The sequence below is a fragment of the Pleurodeles waltl genome, chromosome 3_1 (assembly GCF_031143425.1).
Source record: "Pleurodeles waltl isolate 20211129_DDA chromosome 3_1, aPleWal1.hap1.20221129, whole genome shotgun sequence".
NCBI lineage: Eukaryota > Metazoa > Chordata > Amphibia > Caudata > Salamandridae > Pleurodeles > Pleurodeles waltl.
Window position 1 is genome coordinate 1,625,499,264 of NC_090440.1, and position 26,027 is coordinate 1,625,525,290.

Here is a 26,027-nt window from a genome sequence, read left to right on the forward strand (position 1 = left end):
AGTGAGCTAACACTATTACTGATGTTGGCTTAAATGTTAATCAACTCGAGTAATGGACTCCAAAGCCTTTCAACATTCTTTAAAGACTCTCGAGAATAATGAATCAGCTGATGTGCATAAGTTCTTAAATTAGTTTATCAAACTAAGACAAGCTCCTTATTAATGGTAGTAAAATGAAACAGAGATTGGATTAACTATGTTTGCATAGTTTCTTATTTTAATAAGGGCCATTTTGTCCTGTTTTGTAGAATATTATGGCTTTGTTTGTGAAAACATTTTTTTTTTTTTTTATTGAGATCCACACTATTCATATGCAGTGAATTGATATCAATAAAAAACAAATTCATTGCACAATATCATTACATATAAAAAATAAAAAAAACAGCGAAGTGATGTAATAACATATTTCATTACCTCCTAGCATTGCTTAACAATGACAACATGGGCATTTCATAGATCAAACAATAGTGTCTATCATAGCCTAAGCCCACCAGCCCTATGAGCTATTTCATTGTTTCATTTTAGCTATCCATCCGTCAACAGTGGGGACATACGGAGCACGACAGTTTTGTAATAGGAAGGATCGAACTACTGCCGTAACAATGTATAATAGCTTTATAAATATGGAAGCAAGCTTCCCCCAGGGTTTGTAGTCCAGAACTAATAGCCAGATGCTGGGAGCTATTTTTGTTTGTAAAGCTATTTCTAGGTACTTAAATGCCTTGCCCCAGAGTTCGTGAGAAGGAGCACACCTACCTACAGCATGTGTCCAATTTGATGTAACCCCCGTGTGACATCGAAAGCAGTTGCCGGGCCATTTAGGATTAATCTGGGCTAAGAATTGCAGAGTGCGGTGTTTACTAAAATAAAGTAGAACATTCTGCGCCAGTTGGCTCCTCTCAAAATATTAAAATTCAGCCAGTTCATTTTCTCCCAAATTTCTTTTGTGAGTTCTAGCCCTTCATATTTCTCCCATTTGCTAATTGCTTTTAGGCTAAGATCTGGGCCCTTTATTTCCATGAGCAGCCTTTTTCCATTCACCCCCTCATCTATCGCCCTCAGGATCTTCCAGATCTTTAACTATATTTTAGCGATCCCACATCTGACCACTATCATGCCCGAAAGGATCTTGAATATTGCTCTATAGGACCGTATAGGCAAAAAATCCCCTTGCACAGCTATTTCTGATGTTTTTTTTTCATTTATCACCAGCTAGAAAATCCCCAAATGTATGCAATCTGGCCCATTCCCAATTACTAATTACACCAGATTAAGCCGAGTGGCAGCGTCCGTTATCAATTCAGATAAGGAGGTACAGATATTAATATAAGGTGTGGCATATTTCTGATATATATCTGATCGCTTTCTAAAAAAACACCTCAGCATCTTATAATGCACTTTCTTTGGGAATTTCACTAGTTTAACGGCATCAAGTATCCCATGCACCCTAAAAACCAATTCACGAAAGTCCTGCTGAAGTAAGCCACTATGATGCGGTGTTACATTAAATCTAGCCACGTATTGTGCAAAGAATTCAAAATAGTAGTCTTTAATATTGGGAGAGTCAGGCCTCCCTTCTCCAAGTCTGCATATAGATTTCTTAATGCGATTCATGCAATTTTATTGCACAGATCAAAAGATATGAACAAGGATTCCTGTTTTCTGAAAAATGGGGAGGTTAACAAACATGGAATAGCTGAAAAAAGGATATTGAATAATGGCAGAATTTACATTTTAATCAGGGCGACCCTCCCTAAAATAGTTATAGGGCGTGTTCCCCATTGTGCTATGATGGCCTGAGTTTTGGAAGGCAAGGGAGCAAAATTAAGCTCATATAGATCTTCAATTTGTGGAGAGAATCTAACCCCCAAGTTCCTTTTAGGCTGAATGTTCACACAGGGAATCAATTCAAGGAGTAATCTCTACGAGCTATATCCACAGAAAATAATGTAGTTTTTTTCCTATTAACCTTATGTCCCCCCATTTGCTCAAACAGGGAGAACATCTCAAAAGCTTTTTCTTGAGAGGTTCTATTATTATCAAAAAACAAAATAATGTCATCCACATACAGTTTAATCTTCCCCATATGCTAAATGGGAGGACTGATCTCTAGATTCTGTCTAATTGCGATGGCTATTGGTTTGTTAAAAAAGGCAAACAATATAGGCGAAAGAGGACATCCCTGCCAGGTGCCCCTACGTCTCTGTAAGTTACCCACATCTACAGAATTGATTATTATATCAGCGTGCTCTGATACAGCCTTTGCATCAGTCCTGTGATCTGGGAAGGAATCCAGAATTTTGATAAGAAGTTGGATAATGTATCCCAGGCCACGAGATCAAAGGCTTTTTCAGCATCCAATAAAACAACTGGGATGCTATTGATAAAAAAATAATCCAATGCTTCAGCTAGAAAATGTGTGTTAGTTGCCAATTGACGACCAGCAATAAAAAAGTTCTGGGTGTGATGGATCAGTTTGGCTTCCATTGGATTAATACGGTTGGCCAGGAGCTTCAGAATGATCTTATAATCAGAGTTTAAAAGTGCAATCAGTCAATATCACTTAGGATCTTCACTGTCTTTATCTTTTTTTTAAAAGATGACTACATTTCCTGACTAAAAAGATATCGGGATAGTGCCACCGTTTAACATTGAATTAATAATCAGCAAGGGATAGTCTGCCAACACATCAGTGAAGGTTTCAAAAACTTCTGCTGCCAGGCCATCAGAGCGGCACGCCTTTCCATTCAGAAGGTTTTTGATCACCTCCACAAGTTCCGATGGATGAGAAATGGCTTCCCTATCTTCCCTAAAGAGAGTGGGTATAGCAAGCCTGGCTAAAAACTTCCAGAGGACTTCAGATTCAATCACTTTATTCTGGCTATATAGTCATCTATAATGTTCTAGCATAATTTCCCCCAGGTTTATATGCCCCGTATATCTTAACCCCGAAATCGAACATTTCAGTGTGTGAATCATATTGTGGCAGCCTGCTCCCGTGATTTCCAAGCTAAACATCTACCTGTAAAATTACTTTCCTCATACACTTTTTGCCTGTGAGCCTCATATATCACCTCAGACCAAATGTAATACTGGTCGGTAAATGCCTGTTTAGCCTGATCTAGCAATTTTGTATTTATTCTTGAGGGGTGCTTTAAAATTTTAGCTAACCTGTTACAAACCGCCTCTTCTAAAATCCAATTTTGTTGTCGAAAAATTACGGCTATTAGCAGCATCCTTTGTGATCACAATCACTCTCATACATGCTTTCAATGAATCCCAGACAAAGCTGGGAGAGGCAGATCCATGGTTCCTACTGAGAAAATCTCTAAACTCCTCTTCACATATCTGGACCCAGTCTTCCTCTAGAAGATGCTGCTTATTAAAAATCCACCTCCTAGGTCGAAATGCGTCTCTCTCCAATAGTACTTCTAAAATAAGGGTGGCATGGTCAGAGAAGCCGTTACAAAGCGTCCGTTGGCCCTTAAACACCAAGGATTTAGTTAACAGGAAAAAATCAATGTGAGATGAGCTCCTGAATTGACTAGAAAAACATGTGTTGCCCCTCTTAGTTGGAAAAGTAACCTTCCAAGGATCAGTCAGTGTTACTAACCTCAGATAGATCTGAAAAACATTCACAACTCTGGGTTTTGATTGTTTTTCCCTTTTACTGAGGAATCTATATACTGGTTTTGGAGAAAATTAAAGTCCCCACCAATAATAATTTATTTCCCCCGAGACTTGTAATAGAGATTAAAAAAGCTCCTAATTTTACCCTGAGTCATCCTCTACCAGGACGTAGAAACTTGCAAACGTGAGTCTCTTAGAGAGCACCAGTGCCCAATTTTATTGCAAGCAAAGTCTAGCACTCGAGCCCCTAGCTTTTTAGCCCAAAAAACTGCAATACCCCTATGGGCTGCTTGAGCCATTGCAAACCCTTTTAAGTCTACTCAGTTTTTAAGCATGGAGAATTCCGGGAGTTTGTTAACTGAAATATGGGTCTGTTGTAATAAGACTCCTGAGGGATTTTCAGCTTTAACCCATGTTTCTATTGCTCCTATCTTCCTCATGCTATTCAAGCCTTTAACGTTCCAAGGGGCCTCCTTTAATATTTAACTCAATCCAGCCATTTCAGTTGATACGTCCTATGGCATATCTCGATCGGTGCAAGAGTATGACTAAAATGTGAAGTGCATGGCTGAGAGACAGCGATGTAGAATGGGTTTTGAATAGCATACCTATTCAGACAATATGAAGAGGCATAGAGAAATAGTACCACCTGCGTGTTCCGTGTCCTGAGCCCTCCCAATCGCCTCCCAACCACCTCTAAAGTGCATAAAAGTCAAACATGATGATTCAATCTGACAGATACCCAACTAATAGGCTGCTTACCATCTCTTCCCCATCCAGTGACTAAGGCCGAGGAAATCCATGCTTAGTCTCATATGCCTCCCGCACCTTTGATCCAATACTCGGCAAAAATACCAAATTCACCAAATTGACTAAGAAATTCTGTATTCCTGAACTTTTTCTCCCCAATGCCAGCACAAATTTTAATAAGACATCTGTAGGATCTCTTTTTCCCCCGGGGGGGTTTGCCCCAACCCCTACCATTCCCCCACCCTGTGCACCACCAAGCCCCCCTCCCTCCCTGACTGACCTGTACTTGAGGGCCCCCCCATCTGGCGGGCCCTCAGGCCCCCTAGGTGACCCTGGGTGACCCTCTACCCTACTACCCCCACCATCCCAACCCTTGAAGACCGACAGAGGGCACCTTGTCATGGCACCCTTATCACCTAGGGCATCAGAGACGATCCAAATATAATGTAATCATGACGCTCTAAACTATGCACGCTACTAGTAGCCTCCCTTACTCCACCTACAACCATAGTTACATGTGCTTCTTCCCCGACCCCTCATTTCCATTCCTTATTGAGTGCAAAAGGCTTTGACTGCATCGACCAGGTGTAGTATGTTTGAACTTCCCTTAAAAAAAACTTTACGTTTTGATTGTTGTACAAGACCGTCTGGAGCCCCATCTTTTTGGAAATCAGGGATCAGTTCCTTGAATTCTCACCTCCGTCGTGCTGCAAGCACGGACATAACTGAGAAGATATTAAATGTGTAGTCACTGGAAACCTGATATGCCTTAGCTTTAATTGCCTGCGAAAGAATGCGCTCTTTAATACGATAGTCCCCAAAGTTTACCAGGATCGTCCGGGTTTATTTTGGGCCAGGGGGGTTGGACTGCTGGGACACTGTGAGCTCGTTTTATAGTGAGATCCAAAACTCTATTTCCAACTTCTGGGAGGACATGCTGATTTATAAGATCTGAAATTAATTTAATAGCAGTCTGTCTATTTTCACACCCTTAAGGCACCCCATAAATCTTAGATTATAGCTGCATGTTCGATTCTCAGCATCGTCCATCCGAATCTGTAAGTCCACCTGTTCTGATTTACATTTAGTGACTGATGTTTTCAGATGTATCTCCCCATCTTCCAGACCTGGTAGCCTTTGCTCTACCTCCTTAATACATTCAACTGCTGCATGTTGCTGCTTATAAGATTTAAATGTGCTTCCATTTTTCGATTTGCCTTTTGTTGTGGTAATTTTAAAGTTTTAAGTTTACTCAAGATTTGCAGAAGCAAACTATTGGTGTGGTAGCATTTTCATCTTTTTCGCCCTTTTCACCACCCCTCTGGTTTTGGTGGCTTGGTTGAAAGCATCCGGGTTTCACACCTGCGGAGAGGAAAGGGTCTAAGCAGCATTGGGAATTAGTTAAAGAGCTACATGTAGTAGGAACCGAGTTACGCCGATCCTGTCGGCTTTCTGTTAATCGGTCACTCAAGTGGATTATCTTGGAAGGTTCTTTAAACTCCTTAAGCCCAGCAGCAGTAAATAGCGGGTAGGTTTCAGAGCGCACACTCCCATTCTTCTGTCTGCAACTAGAGCCAGCTTTTGGCCGAGGGCTTCACTCAGGGTGAGATCAACTTTGAGAAAAACTGGTAGCTTCATCCAAATTCCTGAACTACCCTTTGCCACTTCCATACATTCCATATCCTGGTATGACTCCCGGCCGCGCCTTTGAGTGACAGAAACCATGCGGGGAGAGGTAGAGGCCTGAGGAGGGATGGTGTTAAGGGGTAAAGCCATCTGGGAGACTAGTCCTGCTCCTGAGCCTGGATGTTTGTCTAGTATAATCGGGCATTTGCCCTTCAAGTTACGTGCAGGTTTGACAGTTTTAGTAGTAGCACGTCCTTTAACCTGAAGGTCCTGTGGGATCCTTTTCATCATAGTATCAGGAAATACTCTGCAGTCCCTTCTGTTCCACAGAAACAGCGAGAGCCACAAGCCGCACCCGTACCTAGACAGGCAGCCTCTGTGACCGATGAATGCATCTGCCAACCCAGTGAGAGAGCTTACTGCCGCCCTTGCCAGGGGGAGGAGATGAAGCCGGCTATACGCAGCATTGCGTGACCTTAATGCCTACCACCTTCCACTTTTGACCTCCTGAAAAAACAAGAAAGATCCCTAAAGAGAGATCCCAATACTGATTACTCAAAAGAAGAACAAATGGGAGGGCACTCACCATGCGTTGCCTGACATTGCCAATCCTTCCAAACTGGACTGAGAACATACTCCTAGACGTACTCCTGGACAGGCTCCAAACATGGACAAAAACCTCGCACTTAAGATAATCCGATGCAGTACTGCAACAAAAGCCGAAATTTTGGAGTGGATGGGGGAATGGGGTCACAGGCCAGTGGCTGGAAATGCAGTCAAAACAGCCCCCACATTATGGCAAGCATAAAAAGATCATGTTCCATTCCTCTCGCACCGTAAGCGATCAGCCACGGAACATGATGGGAGCTCCTTCGCAGCCACTGGTTCTCACGAAAATATTTGGTCAATGTACCACAGGGTTCTATGAAAGTCATGCTTCAGTTTCTCTTGGAGAAGTTAGCCTCATTGATTTTTTAAAAGGTCAGTACAATAAATTTGTTCACATGTGCAACAAATTAGGACTCTACGAACAAGGCATTCTAGCACAGCATTGTGGTAACTCAAGATTAATCCTTCACTGCATGCGCACCAGAAGTCTATGTATACTGATATAATTTGCCACACACAGTTAAAATGGATGAATGATAGTGGAAAGGCCATGCATCCTGTCATTGAGGAAGCATGCAAATATTAGGACCACCTTATACTTGAAGAGGTAACCATCCAATCCTCTAACAAAATGACTTACAACTCGATGACTCAAACACTCCCCTGAACATGGGCGGACATCAGTTTTGCCAGACCCTGTACTGTTGTGTTTCTCCTTACTACTATCATTGATTGACATATGTAAAGCTTTGAATCTACAAATGTTCTAAATGTGTTAACCATTCTTTAAAAGACCTACTTAAAACATTCTTTGGTATGCAAACACTTGAACTAAGTTAAATTAATTTCTTGTTCCATCTACTTTTGACATCCTTCACCTGCAGCCTTTTGAGGAGGAGACAAAATTTAATACTCAAAGACTTTATGAAATATTGTGACAGTAACGGAAGGATGTTTCAGGATACCTCAATAAAGAGTGAAATGTCTGTGGCTTGCATTTAATTATGTAACATTTACAAAGTATTTATGCTGCTACCTTTTGTTACTGTTGTAGTCTCCCTCAGACCACAAACCACACACATATTTAAAGAGATATTAAAGCAAAGCTTTATTTATGTGTTACAGCTCTATGCAAACCCACGCATGCCTGGTATAATTAGGGAAGACATTTCGAGCTCCATATGCTCTACAAGCATATTCTTCTATGAGGACTGACGAACAGACGTGTCAAATCTTGCAAAGTTTTGTATGGAAAAGGGAATCTCTGTTTGCAACGGCAAATGCCGGCCACCAATGATTATTACATTGCCTTATAAATTAATACTATGGTGTTTAGAAACAAATAACAACAGGTAATTTTGTTACATTGGGCTACCACATTGGGATGCTTTTTGATATGGAAAGGTGTGTCCAATGTACACCGATTTATTTAAAAATGACTGTGTTTCCCCTACTTTAGTCCCAAAATTAACTCAAAATGCAGAGATAAAGTATATATGGTGTGCTTCTTTAAGCTCAGAGAACCGGAAGCTGTACATGCATTGGTCCACATTCTAGATGATCATGGTACTGGATGAGGGAGACAGAATCGACAGACAGCATGTGGTGGCTAGGTGGGTCATTTAACTCTTGCATAGTGATCTGCCTGCCCACCAGCATGGTGGAGGATTTTTCAGCTCATTCCTTAGCGGATTGTCTGCCATAGTTTTTGTTCCCTGCTGTCCTTATGGAGCATTTATGATTAAAGTGCTTTTACTGACGTGGTAGTGGCACCTTTGTCACAGTTGTGATGCCAAGCGAGCCACCACATTGTGGTGGCTCACTTAGCATTACTTTTTGTTTCACAGAAACAAATCCCAAATCTGGGGATGCCTGCCTGCTGCCCATTGGGAACAGTTTCCTTTCCTGTTCTGTCATGCCTCGAATGGCAGTCGTGCACAGTAAAACCAAATGGGAGAAGGCATGCTGTAAATATAGCAGGCATTTTGGTTTTCCTACAGTCAAAGACTTGTTACTTATAGGCTAAAATCCAAAAGCTTCTGATGGGAGAACCAGCTGAGTCTTCACCATTGGTGCCCTGGCGGTTCCCCTCCTGTATTGCAGGAGAACTGCAAGTTTGAAGATTAGGGAGACCAGTTGATTTCTGGTGAACCTCCTTGTATAGAAAATCCTAAATGCTCCCCCTGTATTTCTGAAAAACAATGGAAAATATTTTGACCACAGCCACGCCCACATGAAAGTGACAGCATGGGTAACTATGAACAATTATTTTATTGCCCATTACTTCTACAAGTAAGATTAAAATAGCAGAACCAGGATGGCCATTATTCTCTCTTCATTGGAAAATCAACATTTCTCAGTTTCAATTTTTGTTTGTCTAACCCTGTATGGTATAATGAATACACTATCAAAAAAGTAGTGTAAACAAAAACACTGAAAGTATCTGAAATGTAAAGTACTACGGCTCAAATTGCTTGTTCGATTAATTGACATTCAAAGCCTAAGTGGGCCTTAGGAAAATCTGGAAGTAATGTGAACTGATGTATTCAGAAAAAACACCTTGCCGCATCTACATCAATTTATCTAATTAAGTGAATCCAAGATCCTTGAAGAATAAATGTAATAAGCCTCATTACCCCTAATAAAAATAGGAACATCTACTAAGATAATAGACATTTGAAAACACGCTTATCATAATTACCTTAATTAAAATGCTTTGGGTTAATGGGCCATATCTTACATGCATAATGGGTGACTAATATGCACATTTGTAATTTATTATAGCCAATGACCTCAAAATAAAAATGTAAATTTGTATAGGTCTTAAGCAGACTCACAGAACGTAAATACGGTAAATCAGAAAGATGCATTTAGTTAGACCTTTATATTTGATTCGATTTGTAATTTGTCAACTTGCTGCCAACGCACGCCACAAAGCATGCAGTATAGGGCAGGAAATGATGGCCATTATCAGGGTTGTGGCCTGTAGACGGGATAGATCAAGGACAGATCAATGATTCACATTCAATCGAGATGTGGTCACTTCATCATCAGCTAACCTAAGAGGAACCATTGCCGATATATTTTTCTCCTTTCACTGGTAGCGCGTCTGACTTTATTTGGTCTTTTATAATTTATTCATAAGGGGACCCGTTAGAGGTTTGATAGATCTTTTGACTGCGCTTAGAGGAATCTCACCATCATTACTCTCAACTCTCTTCAATACCAAATCTAGTGACATCAACATATACAACAATCAATTTCTGTCAAAACCTTGAGTCCGAAAACTTCGCACACCATGACTCATATGGACATGAACACCCACACCTTTTAGTAAAATTTAAAACATTTATTTCCCTATATTAACAATGCTAACATCACGCATATTAGTCTCAATACCAAATAATAAACATATATGAACAGCTTTGGCTGACCAAATCTTCTAAAGAATCTCAATTTAAGTAAATCATTTACAATAAAGCATTCAAGAGTCACAGTACAAATCAATAACTACAATAACTGCGCAATAGAAATGACATACACCTAGATTCAACAGGTAAACAAGATCAATTCTCAGTTATTAGCATTTGTCAGCATTTGGATGACTCACTAACCCTCCAATTAGAATAGCATGTTTGGACTTCATGCAAAAGTAATTTAGTCAAAAATTAATTTGGAAATAATCTAACTAGGGCTCTATCAAAATTGTAGTTGGTACCTAGAAAGCAAAAGAACAAAAACCTACAACAACAATAGCATTTTGTTATACTTCTCCCCAATGGATCGGCAAGCTGTGATTCTCTTCCTCAGTTTGACATTCGTCTGGTCAGCTTCAGTAACGAGACAGTGAAAGGGAATGGTTCAGACAAGGTGGGCTCCAAGCTATCTGAACCATTTAAGTAGCGATTTTTAAGGCATCAGCATCCACCTTTAGCAATTAAAGAAATAAAGTCAAAGTTAGGAAATAAAGTCATCAGGGACTGTTCAGCTCTTCAAACAGAACCACTACGGGGAAAATCAAAATAGAAAAAGAAACTACTCGCCTTCCTGAAGTCAGGCTAAGTTAGAATTTCCTAAATAATCTTCCCACATCGTCATTGGTCAGGAAATTGTACGTTTACAGTTAGCCCAATAAAAATGAATACCCAAACCTAAGCTATACCTAAACTGTCTTTCACATGTCGATGATTGGCTCCTCTTCTTCTGTTCCCATCGTCAGGCTCGTCAGGTGACTCTTGTTGCAATCCATACTCCAGTCAGTGCATCCATTGTTGGTTCCTGGGAACATTTCAGTCTCAACGTATCAAGTTTACATTGTAACGATCTTTAGTACAACATAGTTCTACAAGCAGTTCTCATGAGAAAGAGAAAAACATCTGCAAATCGTCTGGTCAGCACAGTGTGTGTAGTCGTACAATACATTTTCCACAATTTACTAAACATTGCAGCCTGACATTAGGTTTGCAAACTAGGCCCAAACCTCGCCAACTTATGGCCTATAGTTAATAAAACAAATACAGAGCATGAAATTGTTAATAAGACATACAAATATATTTTTCTCTACACGTGCACATTTAAGTAATAATAATAGGCTTTCTCTAAAAGCATTTACGCATTTTATGGCGACCACTCAAGTGGGTACATTTTCCAAGTTACCCATTATTTTCTATGTTAGCCTAATTCCATGCAAATTCTTTTTGCAATTTACTAAACCTATTTTGGGAGCTGGCGTTTTTTTTGTCTTCGGCCATCTGAAATGGGTTTAGAAATGGATAATTCTTTGCTATTTGGAAGGGTTGTATTGTAGGCAACCCTTCCAAATAGCAATTCTCATTACCATTCATCAATGGTCTAGTACCAAAATAGCAGTTATAAACAATTGAAAAATTACTGACCCAAAAGTCGAGGTGGTAACCCATTTTCAAAAGAGAAGTGTTCTCCTGAGAAACTGGCGCCTGTAGACCACTACTAATTCTCAAACAAAGCTTTGAAAAAATTAAACTTTCCTTTTTAAATGCAGTCCCATTTCCTTTCAGGAAAAGGGCTGCATTAAAAAAAAAAAATCATACTTTATTGGAAGGCAGTCATAGATATGGGTGTTTGCTCACCTTAACATGCCATGATTTCCATGATGGCACGCTAGTTGGGGTGAGTCGCAATTTGTGACCAACCTCATGAATATTAATGAGGTAGGTCAGATTGCAACTCATTTTAAATCTGAATTTTCCAAACTGGTAGTAAAAATACTGGTCACACATTGCAACCGGTGTTTCATGGGCCGTAAATAAAACATCTGGCCCCAGAATCTTAAAATGCAGGGACCGGAACTAGAAGGAATACTCTCAAACAAGCCCTGTCATTTGACAAAGGATTCCTGAGGGAAGAATCAACATGCATTTGCAATTCAATAGGTCTCAGATTTGCTCGACGTAGAGCTATTGGCATTATAAATTCATAACTGGACTTTTCTTGCCACATAAATTAGTCAACCCTGCCTCATAATTTCATCTTTTCCTGCCATATAATTCCAGTGGTCCTGCAAATAACCAAAGCAGTTCCATTTACCTTCTTCCTCTATCTATAGCAAAAATGAAAATGTTGCCATTTAGCATTCTAATTTAAATCTGACATTCTAAATCCAATAGAATACCACTTTCACCACCCTACCATCAGAGTTGCTGGCTGGCTAAAAAACGACACAAGACAGCCACAGAGGAGAAATGAACTAGAAGGGTCACCTAGACATAGCAAGAGTGTTCAAACAGTCATAGTGTAATAAGAATGTTAAGTTTGCCGGAATCATGGTCATAATCGTATTAAGGAGAGATTATTAAAACATATCCAATTATCATATAAACTCTGATCAGAAATAAACTTTTGGCATTAGACTGTAATGCTCAAAATAGCTCTTAGAGGGCTCCACAACAAAAATATCATTTGAAAGAAACATGATCATGTACCCATATTGTTAGGTCCCAGAGGCCATAACTCCATGAAAAAACAGGAGAAAGTAATGCAGTGTAACCATATACCTAGCCCCTAGAGGGTGTTTTTAGGACTAGTAGACCTAATGCAAGGATATACGAAACAAGGCCTTTAAAACAAAACTTCTCCCAGCTGTAAAACAAACGTTTTAGCCATGAGAAAGCTCAAAAGACACTGAATGGTGGGAGGGGTTATAATTTTGGGGTCCCCACTAACGGAGTGGTGCTGTAGACAAAAAGAGTGTTTTGAAGGAGGTTCTATTGTCCTAGGACCACCGTAGGCTGAGTTATGAGCAAATATGTTTTGTAAAAGTAATGCTCTGCAAAAAATATGGGGCAAGTTTCTGTGCCGTGTACGTTGACTGCAATGCTCAGAACAATCCCTAGAGAACACAACAATAAAAATAGCATTTGGGAGAAACATGGTCATGTAACCATACAGTCAGCCCTTAGAGAGCATAGCCACATTTAAAAAAGTATGAGAGAAAACAATGCAGTGAAACCCTATATGTAACCTCTGGAGAACATAGTGCATTATTAATTTTCAAGACTAGCAGGCCTATAGCAATGATATTACAAACAAGACCCATTAAACATAACTTTTCTCAACTATAAAACAAAAGTTCCAGCCATGAAAGAGCTTAAAAAGATAATGGATTGTGTAGTGGTTATTATTTTGAATTCCCCATTAACATAGTGGGTAGATGTAGAGAGAAAGAGCACATTGTGGTCAATGTTTTGAAGGTGGTCCCATTGCCCTAGGACCAGTACAGGCTGAGTTATGAGCAAAATTGTTTTGTAAAAGTAATGCCCTGCAAAGCATTATGGGGTAAGTTTCTGTGCCACAAATATTTTAGTATATTGATATGATTGTAATGCTCAGAATACCCCTAGAGGACATTATTACGTAACTATAGTTAGCTCCTAGAGGGCATAACCACACAAAACAACAATGAAAAAAAATAATGCAGTGTAACAATATGTTTATACCCCGGGAGGATGTAGTACATTACACATTTTCAGGAGTAGCAGGTCTATAGCAATGATATTACAAGCAAGGCTCTTATAACATAAGCTATTCCCTGCTACAAAACAAAAGTTCCAGCCATGAGAACCCTTAAATAGACAGTAAATGGGAGGAGGGGGTTAATATTTTGGGGTCCCCACTAACCTAGTGTTGGGAAGCAGAGATAGCCTAGACAGAAAGTGCTGAATGTTTTGGTGCCACCACAGGCTGAGTTATGAGCAAAAATGTTTTGTAAAAGTAATGCCCTGCAGAGCATTATGGGGTGCTTTTCCTGAATGCAATGAATATTGTAGTATCGGCTGTCCTGCTTTGCTGGGAGAGCTGCTTTCACTTTCAGGATTTCTGTTTTACGTAAAGCATTTATGAATTTCAAGTGTTTTAGGAGGAGAGCTGCAAGAAATTAATCTGATTACGTAACTATGAACAATGTGATCAGCGCACCAATAACGCCGATTGAGTCCCCACTGTCGTGTCAGTTCATGCTGTGAATGCCATGGCCACCATGCAGCACGAAGGGGAAAGACAAAAGAAAAAAAAATAGTTCACCCACGCTGAAGTATATAGCCAATTGTACAATAATTCATGTAACAGGGGTAGTTTGCAAGGTGTTAAAAAAAAAAACCTCAAGGCGGGAGAAACATAAAGCATTTACCAATGACATCAAGGGATTTTTGAAAGGTAAGCCCAGAAACAAATGAAAGTGTTGGGCATGAGATGGGCATGGTTTAAAGCCCACAATACTTACAACAGGTCAAATCACGTGCGTGCTCGAGCTAAAAACAGAGAAAAGGAAATGCAGTGCACTAGGCCAAAACTGAGCATGACTGCTTTTATATGAGTAAAGGAAACACATGGCAGAAAACAGCAAGCGGAAAGTTTGCTTTAATAGATTTAGCCTGGCCCCTGACTAGCCAGTATTATAGACTGGTAACATTTCTGATGGCAGAGGAATCAAAAAGCAGGTTTTGTCTGTTCAGCACAAAACTCTGCTGCTTAGTAAATAGCATGCAATGCTTTGCTTTATGTTATGGCCAGCTCAAAGCCTTAGTAAATATGGGTGTTCACAAAAACGTTTGCGACTCAGATCCAAAAAATCTAGCATAATGGTCTTCTAAAAGATATGTTTTATATTAATTTTTAATAGGAAAATTATTTGAATGTCAGCAGTTTTCTGTTTTAAAATGTAATCATCAGCTAATAGGGGAGTGTCAAGATTTTAATATAGGTTTTCAAATTTGCTCTGGATTTTGTTTCCAATTTTCATCTGTGCTAGAATATCACTTGACCTCTCCATCACCAATCGACCACAATTTCCAAAGTTTTCTATTGTGTGTTTTTATGTCTACATTCCACTTCATTACAGCGTTGGTCACTGAGTACTAAAAGAAACATGACAGATATGTAGGGTATTTGAGGGCTGTATTGCATTACAAATGTTTGTTCAAAGACAATATAGAAATGCAAAGCTCGATTTTATTGTTGTGTACTACATAGATAATAACAAGGTGAGGTTGAACATTTTCAAGAGGGACAATGAGAAATTGTGTAATATCATAACATTTTCCTTTTTCCCTATGCAGGTGGAGATTTACATTTTATCTTTACATTTTTACTTATGGAATACGATTCTTAAAAAAGGTAAGAGCTCATATTTTTTCGAATAACATTGCTGTAAAATAATATAGCAGTTTTGTCCAATGTGTTGAAGCTTCTGACCTGAGTATCGGCCCAACAGCAAGTGCTCCTCGGGGCATTATTGAACCTCAACCACTACATTGCCTTCAGTGTGGCACACAACATTTCCGTGCTGTAATAGGCTTAATCTTTGGACACAAGTGAAGTCTGCACTAGCAAGAACAATTTGAGATATTTTGGGCACGGTCACAATAGATCACAAAAATGTCAAAGTTACTCTTCTGAGCTCCCATTTTCTGTGACTGGTTATTTGTACGAAAATGTAGAGCAGGCAGGAAACTGTTCAGTAACCAAAAAATCTACTGCATCGCTGCATTTTTGACAATGTAGGTTAATGTTGGTTAATTGCCTTTTATACTAGTTCTCTCCCTGAATGTCGAAATCACAAATCAATGAGACATAATACAGAGAATGGAATATCGAATATAGGATTTCAATAGGTAGGTCATTCTAGATGTTTTTTACCTAACTCCACATATATGTACATACACAGTATGTCTATCTTCAAGGCACGTAGATGTGGAGGTAGGAATAGTAAATCTATACTTATTTATATGCACTTAACTTTTGATATTTTGTACCTCGATATTCTGTCCTCGATATTCTTCTATCTCCATATTGTTGATGTTGATATTCAGCAGTAAAATACAGCTTTCTACTAGCAGTTTATTTGCCCTTGTCACAATTTCCTGGTTGATAAGATTATCGAAAACAATAGAAAAGTAGGTAGTTAGGACCGCTAGCCCTTTTCCTCTGCAGGTGGTATATAAATATATTGTATTTCCATTGAATGGAAGTGTTTGTCTACATGTTTCAATTTACAGTACAACAGAATTGTAATGTGAATCAAGTGTGTGCTTTTTATAGACTACCAGTGTCCTATTTGCCAGCAGAAGGATGAAAGATTTAATTTATCAATGCTTTAGGGCCTAGGAAGTGTTTTCATTCAAACATTTTTACAAAAAGGCATATTCACAATTTACAGTAAAGGAAAACCATGATATGTAGATGTTGTTCAAAATTAGTAAAATGCTCATATATTGTGCTGCGTAAAATGATGGAATGGGATGATGCGATTGAGCATAATGTTACAAATAAGCAGAGATGTGGTGTAAGCTTTGATGACAATTTCCTGAGTGATTTTTCGCCAAACCTTTCCCTGCTTTGGTGGCTCGTGTGCATTTCTCATAAAAAGAAAATAGGTCTTGCATAAAATTGGAGGTCAGGAACTCTGAGAAATAGATGTTAGGATAAAGCAGCATTGACAATTGGGCTTTGAATAAGATGTGAAAAATAAGCATTGTTGGTGCTTTGCTGTCCTGTTGTATCACATCATGCTGATTTGTTGTGTTGGACTTGGCCCTCGATGCAGGGTCACTCCCCCCAAACATTATGCCTTCACCTCTCTAAATTTTTTCAGATTTTGTTTTTGTTAGTTCTATGTCATCGGGCACTCTTCCAGTGCTAACAAGCGCTAAAGTGCTTGTGCTCTTTCCTCTAAACATGGTAAAACTGGTTTACATTTTATTGGCATATTAACTTTACTTATAGATCTCTTGAGGAAAGGTATACCATATACCAAGGGCCTGTAAATTAAACGATACTAGTGGGCCTGCAGCACTTATTGTGCTAACAACTGGAGTTGTCCTTTAAAACATGTCCCAATTCTGCCGTTGCAGCCTGAATGCAGTTTTAACGTGCCAATTTGACTTGGCAATATAACCCCCTTGTCAAGCATTAAACTCCTCTAAGGTAGGGCCTAGTGATTCGATAGGGCAGGGTGCATTGCAGCTAAAACGTTGTACATGTACTAAGTTTTACTTGTTGTGGTAGTGAAAACCCCCTAAATTTGTTTTTCATTACTGAAGCGGCCTACCTTTCCAATAGGATAACATTGGGTTGTAGGTAACATTTTATGTTTGGCGTCAGAGAAATTGTAAGTAAAAAAACTTCTTTAATGGTAAAGTCGAATTATAAGTTACAATTTTGAAAATGCCACTTTCAGAAAGTTTTCAAAGCACACTATGTTCATGGAGGAATCATTTGCAAACAAATATTTCAGCGATATTCAATGCTATTAATGTTGTAATTAACCATGAATCAAATTCCATAAATGAATAAATCTTTTATGATTGATTCGAGCCCAGTGGGAGTGTAGACGGGTCTCGGAGACCGCGTCTAACTTACCCCGAATTCGCCATTACTCGGCAGACTCCCCGGAGACGATGTTGCGTTCCCCTGGCAACGAGGGGACGCCACGCCGGAACAGCTACGATGACTTCCGGGTTCCGGGAGCAATACAAAAGAAGGACAACGATCCGGGAAGGGAAGGAGACGCGACGGAGAAACAGAGCGAACAGGAGAGAACGCCAACCGAGAGAACAGAGTCACCAGCAGCCCCATCGAGGAAGCAGGAGTTGGACCCCCAGAGGTGTACAGAAACGCGGGAAACAGCAAAAAGAGAGATGCCGGAGACACGAGAGTGCCGCCACGACCCCGGAGGGTCGTGGCTTAACAAGGTACGGTCCCTCCTAGGGACAGGAGGGATACGGGGAATCACGGGCACCGGGAAAGGCACCAGGGAGGCGGGAGGAAGGACGGGGAGGGTGAGTGAGACACAAGGGAAGGGGAAGGAAGGGAACCAGGCACTTTATGGACACCAGGAACCCTGAACCCCACCACTGACCACCCCCTCACGGACTCACCCTGCTTGCTACCTTTTCCCTCACGAGCACAATAAACAGCCCAGTTCCACAGAAGGACTTACCTGTTCCTTTCTTTTCCCTTCATGACCGGAGTTCGAGGGAGACGCCCACATCCTTCACAACCAGAACCGACCAGAGGGAGAAGAAACCTAAGGAAAAAGGGAAAGAAATTGAGAAGAGCAGAAAACACAAGGCTTACCAAATATATAAAAACATTGAATAAGAGAATATCCTGTGAATAAAACAGAGAATAAAACTTCAAACATAAAAAGTAGATACCCCTTCTCTGACTCTACTTGATCCGCTCGTAACGCAGCCTACCACAGTGGTGTCAGAAGTGGGATTCAGTTTCCAGGTGGGCTTACGAGCGTGGTTTATCATGAGTGAATCCCCATCCCTCGAGGATATGATTAAGCAACTTGCAGAAGGACAAAGACACCTACAGTTGGTGTGGGAAGCACACCAAAGAGAGGCCAAGGAAGACCGGGAGGCCTTACAATCGGCCTTAAAAAGTCAGGCTACAATCTTAGCCAATAACCAACTAGTGCATGAGACCGCATTACAAAAGTTAACAGATACAATAGCGACCAGTAAGGTACATCCAAACGTTCCCAGTTTGGTTCTACAAAAGTACCAAGAGGGGGAAGACCCGGACTCGTTCTTTACTAATTTTGAGAGGGTAGCCTCGTCTGCTCAATGGCCAGAGGACCGCTGGGGTCAGTATGTGGCACCCCTGCTTACTGGATTTCTACAGACCGTATACCAATCCGCCAACCCTGACGGGACTACCCCCTACAAAGATATAAAAAAAAGTATCCTGGGACGAGTCGGACATGATACGGAATATTATCGTTTAAAATTTAGAAAAATAAAATGGAGTACGAACGAGGACCCTCGCTCCTTCTACTTTCGGGTGAAAGACTTGGCCCTAAAATGGTTGGGACCCATAGGGACAACCCGGGAGGATGTCATTAAGACAATTATTTTAGAGCAGTACTTAGATTCCCTGCCCCCTAGTACTAAGAACTGGATATGACAACATCCAAAGGTGGACACGGAGGTTGCTATTGATTTGGCTTGTGCTTTCCATCGCTCCACAGAAATTAAGCCTTTGTCTCCGAGACCTTTCCAAAAACCTCCGATCCCTCCATCAAAACCAGTTCCCAGGTATTTCCCAGAAGAAATACGGTTCCCTAAACCCGCTGAACATCACCCTATGCAGTCCCCACAATGTTTCCACTGTGGAGAGTAGGGCCATATTGCAAGAATATGTCCAAGGAAAGCTGAAGGACCGGAACCCATGGAAATTGGGGTCACGCGACGTAGAGTTCTATGTACAGGAAAAGGGAATGAGAAATTTAGATACGCTGTCAACATAAATGGACAGGTCATTTCAGCATTAATTGATTCGGGATGCAGCCAATCTGTAATCCGAAAGGATCTAATCCCTTTTGATACCTCGGTTACTGACCGCTGGGTCTCCATCTGTTTTATACATGGAGACAAAGGAAGTTATCCCCTCACAATGGTTAAAATCGAATGGGGGCCCTTTCAGGATATGGTTTCGATAGGGGCAATGGATCGATTAATCGAGGACTGCATTATAGGGACTGATTATACTCGATTCTATGACCTATTAGATCAAGTCCGCAGAACCGCTGTAACTCCTGAGTGGTGGACCGAGGCCCCCTTTTCCGATTCCACCATAGAAGTACCACCCCACCGAAAGAAACTCACACGAAATGAGAAAAGACTTGAGAGAAGACAATATCAGGAAACCCGAAGGACGAAGGAAATTCCTAAACTAGTAGCGGAAATTAGCAGCAGGCCCATCTCCTTCCAAACCTGCCAGAGAGAAGATCCTACCCTTTCCCACGCCTGGAGCTCGGCCAAAACGGAGATTACCAATGAGGTGGGTCCTTATTTTCTTATCAAGAAAAACCTCCTACACCGAATAACTATAACTGTTAAGGGAGAAACCAAGCAACAGTTAGTAGTCCCTGAACCATTTCGAGCCCAAGTACTGTTTTTAGCCCATAATCAACCCGGGGGAGGTCATTATGGTCGGGAAAAAACAGAAGAATATCTGATGCGAAAATTCTATTGTCCCGGAGTGTATGCACAGATACGCAGATACTGTTCCCAATGTCCTAGATGCCAATTAACTGAACCAGGAATGCCCAGGAAAGTGCCACTATACCCTTTACCCATTATTGATATCCCTTTTAAATGGGTGGGTATGGATCTTGTAGGACCCCTACTTCCCTCTTCTAAAGGACATACTTACATTTTAGTCATAGTTGACTATGCGACTAGATACCCCGAAGCCATACCCCTCTCCAGCATGACCACCAAAACAATAGCACAAGCCATGATAACAGTATTCTCCCGAATAGGTTTTCCCCAGGAAATACTGACAGATCAAGGTACACCCTTTATGTCAAAACTCATGAAACAGATATGTCAGATATTAGGGATCACCCAACTACGGACCTCGGTCTATCACCCCCAGACAGACGGGCTGGTAGAACGATATAACGGTACTATAAAGACACTGTTGAGGAGAACTGTGGACGAATCCGGTCGCAACTGGGATCAGAAACTTCCCTTGGTCCTATATGCCATACGAACCCACGAACAGTCTTCCACGGGACACAGTCCCTTTGAATTAGTTTTCGGGAGACAGCCTCGTTGTCTCCTAGATATGGCCGCTGAGACGTGGGAGGAAGAACAGGAAGAAGGGAAACCCCTGATTGACTATATCCACCAACTCAAAAGTCAGTTGCAGACCCTCTGGGAAGATGTCCATAGTCATTTAGTCACGGCTCAAAAACAACAAAAATCGTACTATGACAAGGGAAGCAAAATACGTTCTTTTCTCCCCAATGACCAGGTCCTCATCATGCGACCGACATCTGAACATAAACTGATTGCTAAATGGCAAGGACTCTATAGGGTTATTAGAGCAGTCTCTCCTGTTACTTATCTATTAGAGATAAACACCGGCCCGAGGAAAACCCAAATTTACCATATAAATTTATTAAAACAATGGAGACCTTCAGAAGAGACTGAAGAGCAAACGAACGCCGATTGTTTCGTCTCTTCTACCAAAGAACGGGAAATAGATCTATACCCTTTACGAACAACACATCCAGAAGAGAAACCCAGTATTAATAAAGAACTCACCGAAACTGAAAAAACCCAATTAAACACCCTAATCGAACAACATCCCCATTTCTTCTCAGAAATACCGGGAAGAACTTCATTGATATATCATCACATTAAAACACCTGTAGGACATGTAGTGCGTCTTCGTCCTTATCGCATCCCTGAAGCACGAAAACCCATCATTGAAACCGAAGTCGAAACAATGTTAGCATTAGGGGTTATTGAACCCTCTAACAGCCCCTGGAATTCCCCAGTAGTGTTGGTTCCTAAACCAGACGGATCGATAAGATTTTGTATTGATTTTCGCAAACTTAATGAGATCTCCCTGTTCGACACCTACCCTATCCCCAGAGTGGATGACATCTTAGAGAAATTAGGGAAGGCTCGTTATTTATCAACCCTTGACTTAACCAAGGGATATTGGCAGATACCCCTCCACCCTGATGCCAAAGAAAAGACAGCCTTTTCAACCTCCTCCGGCCTTTATCAATTCACGGTTTTACCTTTTGGTCTTCACGGCGCTCCCGCGACTTTTCAGCACCTGATGGATCAAATCTTAAAACCCTTCCAGACCTTTACCGCGGCCTACCTAGACGACATTGTCATCTTTAGTGAAACTTGGCAAGATCACTTATTGCATCTACATTCAATCTTCTCCGCCTTAACGGAAGCCGGTCTAACTGCCAACCCTAAGAAATGTTTACTAGGTAACACTGAAGTCTCATATCTAGGTTATATCATAGGGAGTGGCACTTTACAACCGCAGAAAAGCAAAGTTGAGGCCATACTTCAAGCAGCTAAACCCAGGACGAAGAAAGACCTACGATCATTCCTAGGCTTAGTAGGATACTACCGCCGATTTATCCCCAATTATTCTACCGTTGCAGCCCCTCTGACTGATCTCCTGACCAAACAAAGACCCACGAAACTGGCTCCATTTACCGGCTCCCAACAGAGTAGTTTTGAAAGGCTAAAACAGTCCCTTACCACAGACACAATACTAAAATGCCCCGATTTTTCAAACAGTTTTCACTTATATACTGATGCTTCGGACGTCGGTCTCGGAGCTGTACTCACTCAGCCAGATGGAGAGGGATTCGACCGCCCTGTGGTTTTTCTAAGTAGAAAACTGTTTCCGCGAGAGACCCATTACCCAACTATCGAAAAAGAATGTCTCGCCATCAAATGGGCGGTGGACTCCTTGCAATATTATCTTTTAGGCAAGTCCTTTGTTTTATTTACTGACCATGCTCCTCTCACATGGCTTGCTTCTCACAAAGACACTAACTCCAGAATCTTGAGATGGTTCCTAGAACTCCAACCCCTTTACGTTCCAGGCACGCCACATCCCTGGTTCCCAACAAGGTCCAGCCGACTACCTCTCCCGGTTTCCTCCTTCATCCTCCTCGGTCCTCGAGCAGTCCCGATCATGGGTAGGGGACTGTAGACGGGTCTCGGAGACTGCGTCTAACTTACCCCGAATTCGCCATTACTCGGCAGACTCCCCGGAGACGATATTGCGTTCCTCTGGCAACGAGGGGACGCCACGCTGGAACAGCTACGACGACTTCCGTGTTCCGGGAGCAATACAAAAGAAGGACAACGATCCGGGAAGGGAAGGAGACGCGACGGAGAAACAGAGCGAACAGGAGAGAACGCCAACCGAGAGAACAGAGTCACCTGCAGCCCCATCGAGGAAGCAGGAGTTGGACCGCCGGAGGTGTACAGAAACGCGGGAAACGGCGAAAAGAGAGGCGCCGGAGACACGAGAGTGCCGCCACGACCTCGGAGGGTCGTGGCTTAACAAGGTACGGTCCCTCCTAGGGACAGGAGGGATACGGGGAATCACGGGCACCGGGAAAGGCACCAGGGAGGCGGAAGGAAGTACGGGGAGGGTGAGTGAGACACAAGGGAAGGGGAAGGAAAGGTACTAGGCACTTTATGGACACCAGGAACCCTGAACCCCACCACTGACCACCCCCTCACGGACTCACCCTGCTTGATACCTTTTCCCTCACGAGCACAATAAACAGCCCAGTTCCACAGAAGGACTTACCTGTTCCTTTCTTTTCCCTTCATGCCCGGAGTTCGAAGGAGACACCCCCATCCTTCACAATCAGAACCGACCAGAGGGAGAAGAAACCTAAGGAAAAAGGGAAAGAAATTGAGAAGAGCAGAAAACACAAGGCTTACCAAATATATAAAAACAATGAATAAGAGAATGTCCTGTGAATAAAACAGAGAATAAAACTTCAAACATAAAAAGCAGTTACCCCTTCTCTGACTCTACTTGATCCGCTCGTAACGCAACCTACCACAGGGAGTTTACGTATCTGTGGTGAAATTACATTGTCCATTCTTCATACTGGAGTAACTGACTAGCATTGAATGTGCTGATCTGGGAATTGATGTTGAAAGCAACAATTATTGTGATTTAAACCACACTGATACATTGTTCTGAGGATGGTCTCATGAACGGTTTGAGCCTTGGGAGACCAAAACGTCGGCCTTATACTCTCCATGATGCAATTCTTCTCTTGAGCTGCTGGAGTCCATTAGTAGTGATTTCTGATTGTTTGAAAGACTGCAAATAGGACTCTATCCTTTGTGGTTGGAGAGTCATAAGTGTTGGTGCTCTCCTTCTGTCCCTTGGATGTAAAGGGATTATGGACTAGAGGGGTAACCAGTGTGTTTGTATAAAACACTAAACATTTGCTTTCTTGCTTTGCTATATTGATGAGTATATTATTAATGAATATATATTAATTCTTCATTTTTCCAGAAACAAATTACATACTGTTTGAAGATTTATTTCATTTATGGAATTTGATTTATGGTTAATTACAACATTAAATATTTGTATGCAAATTATTCCTCCATGAACATTGTGTGCTTTACAGTTTAGATTACCCAGTTCTGTGGGGAATATTGGGTTACCGTGTTTATTTGTAACTTTTAGAAAGTTGGCATTTTCCTGCACTAATTATTTGGTGCTTACAGCCGGTTACTGAGTCACATGACTGGGTGTAGTTGGCTGTTGGATGTTGTTTATTTCTCCCAGCCAGCCACACACAATAGAGGGATTAGGTGTGCTTGGATGGGTCATCAACTGGCAGGATAGGGTGCAAAGCAGGGAACAGCCCAACTTGCAACTGTATAGGCTGTGGCCTGCCTTCACACAAAGGACTCGTCAGCACTGCATTGTTCATGCAGCCTGCTTGGGTCCATGGCACAGGCGGAAGGGAACCTCAAGTACTTCAAAGGGAATACTCTAAAAACTTCTTCTACATCAAAGAAGGCACCAGATGTACTTTCTGGCACTGTGGAAGGTCTCTCAGAAGACTCCCTGCTGCAGTGGCCTGCTGTATACTCCACAAGACTGCTTTGCTGCCTGGAGCCTTCCTTGAATCTGAGAGGCCTGCCCTGCTCTGTTCTGCTGCTCAACCCAGAACTACAAAAGTGACTCCAATGGCTAGTTGGTTGTCCTCCTATTTATAACCTCTGGGACAGAAAAGGCCCCAACCATTTTAGACCTGCACCTGGGCCCAGGCTCGATGAGTCCTGATCCCCCAAGCAGTGCCCCTCCTGCCCTGGACCCTTGGTGGTGGGGCTAAGATAGATAGCCAAAATCACAATTTTGGGATTTGGATAACTTTTGGCTACAATGGCTTTGAGAACTGAGAGACCAACATGCTTGCCTATCCGCCCACGGTGCAATACTAGTTGACCTGATTTTGCAACAGCTCCTGCTACTTTCTTTTCCGCAGCAGCAAATTTTGTTCAGTGGGCCTTAGGCAAAGGAGTATACGGCTTCCTGGAACTCTCGCCAAAAACGTGACTAAGTCCAAACCAAGAAATCTTCACTAAGACTTTGTCCAGCAGCGCTGCCTAAAGGCTTGTCCCACTGAACTTAACCTTCTCAAAAAGTTTTTTTACTGAGCTCACCGAGGCCTACTGAGCACAATCCACTCTTTATATCCAACCCGTGTTCCATTGTGATCAGCCATGTTTGTCACTTTGCCCCGGTTTCATGTGACTAGGTGACCATGCTTGGTGCTTTCTATTTTTTAGGTAAGTTTTTACCTTGAAATTTAAGAATTCTTAACTCTTGTTCTACTGATTAGATTTTTGTCATTATGCTGTCAAATAAGTTATTAAAATGGATTCTATTTTTCTAAATTGTTATGGGATTTTTCTAGTGTTGTGTTTTCACGTTATTACTGTTTTATGTGCTGCATAAATGCTTTACACATTGCCTCTAAGTTAAGTCTGGCTGCTTTTGTGCCAAGCTACCAGAGTGTTAAGCACTAGTTGATTTAGTGACTTTTGTGTTACAACCTAATGGAGATTGTGGCTGTTGTTTGAACTGGGTCAACCCCCATTCAACCCACAACCCGATTTCTCACATGTTGTATGTGATTATGCTTGAAATGTTGTACTCTGATTGTTCCATATGGTTTGTTCACCTTTTGCCCTGTCACTCAATGGCGGCTAGTGATCTTTGAAAGTGGTGGAGCATAGTACATGCTTTGGGTAAAACTCATTGTTTTCAAAAAATGCCTTGGGTGTCCTCTTGCACAAATATATCCATACATTCAATGTTTCTCACCCACAAACACACACACTTTCACAATCACTGACCCCCACTCACAACTACTGGTGTACAGGGGCTCTGTTTTGACCTCTTGAGGCAAAGGTGTTCCGCTTCATTAGTGTAGCAGGTGCAGTTGCACTTGTGTCCTGGTGAAACTGCACTTGTTGCACGATTGATAGAGACACCCCTGACTCACTCCCACTGCCTCTCACAATCAGCCCCTCACTCATTCAAACTCA

The 26,027-nt window shown here is 41.6% G+C and overlaps 1 protein-coding gene across 2 annotated transcripts in view; it reads left to right on the top strand.

Annotated features, from left to right (window-relative positions):
* CERS6 (ceramide synthase 6) overlaps nt 1-26,027 on the top strand; it is a 958,460-nt gene that overhangs the window by 385,540 nt on the left and 546,893 nt on the right. For both annotated transcript variants that reach the window (XM_069225278.1, XM_069225279.1), the window contains exon 4: nt 15,207-15,264. In XM_069225278.1, coding sequence (XP_069081379.1) covers nt 15,207-15,264 — 58 coding nt within the window. The remainder of the gene's footprint in view (nt 1-15,206; nt 15,265-26,027) is intronic.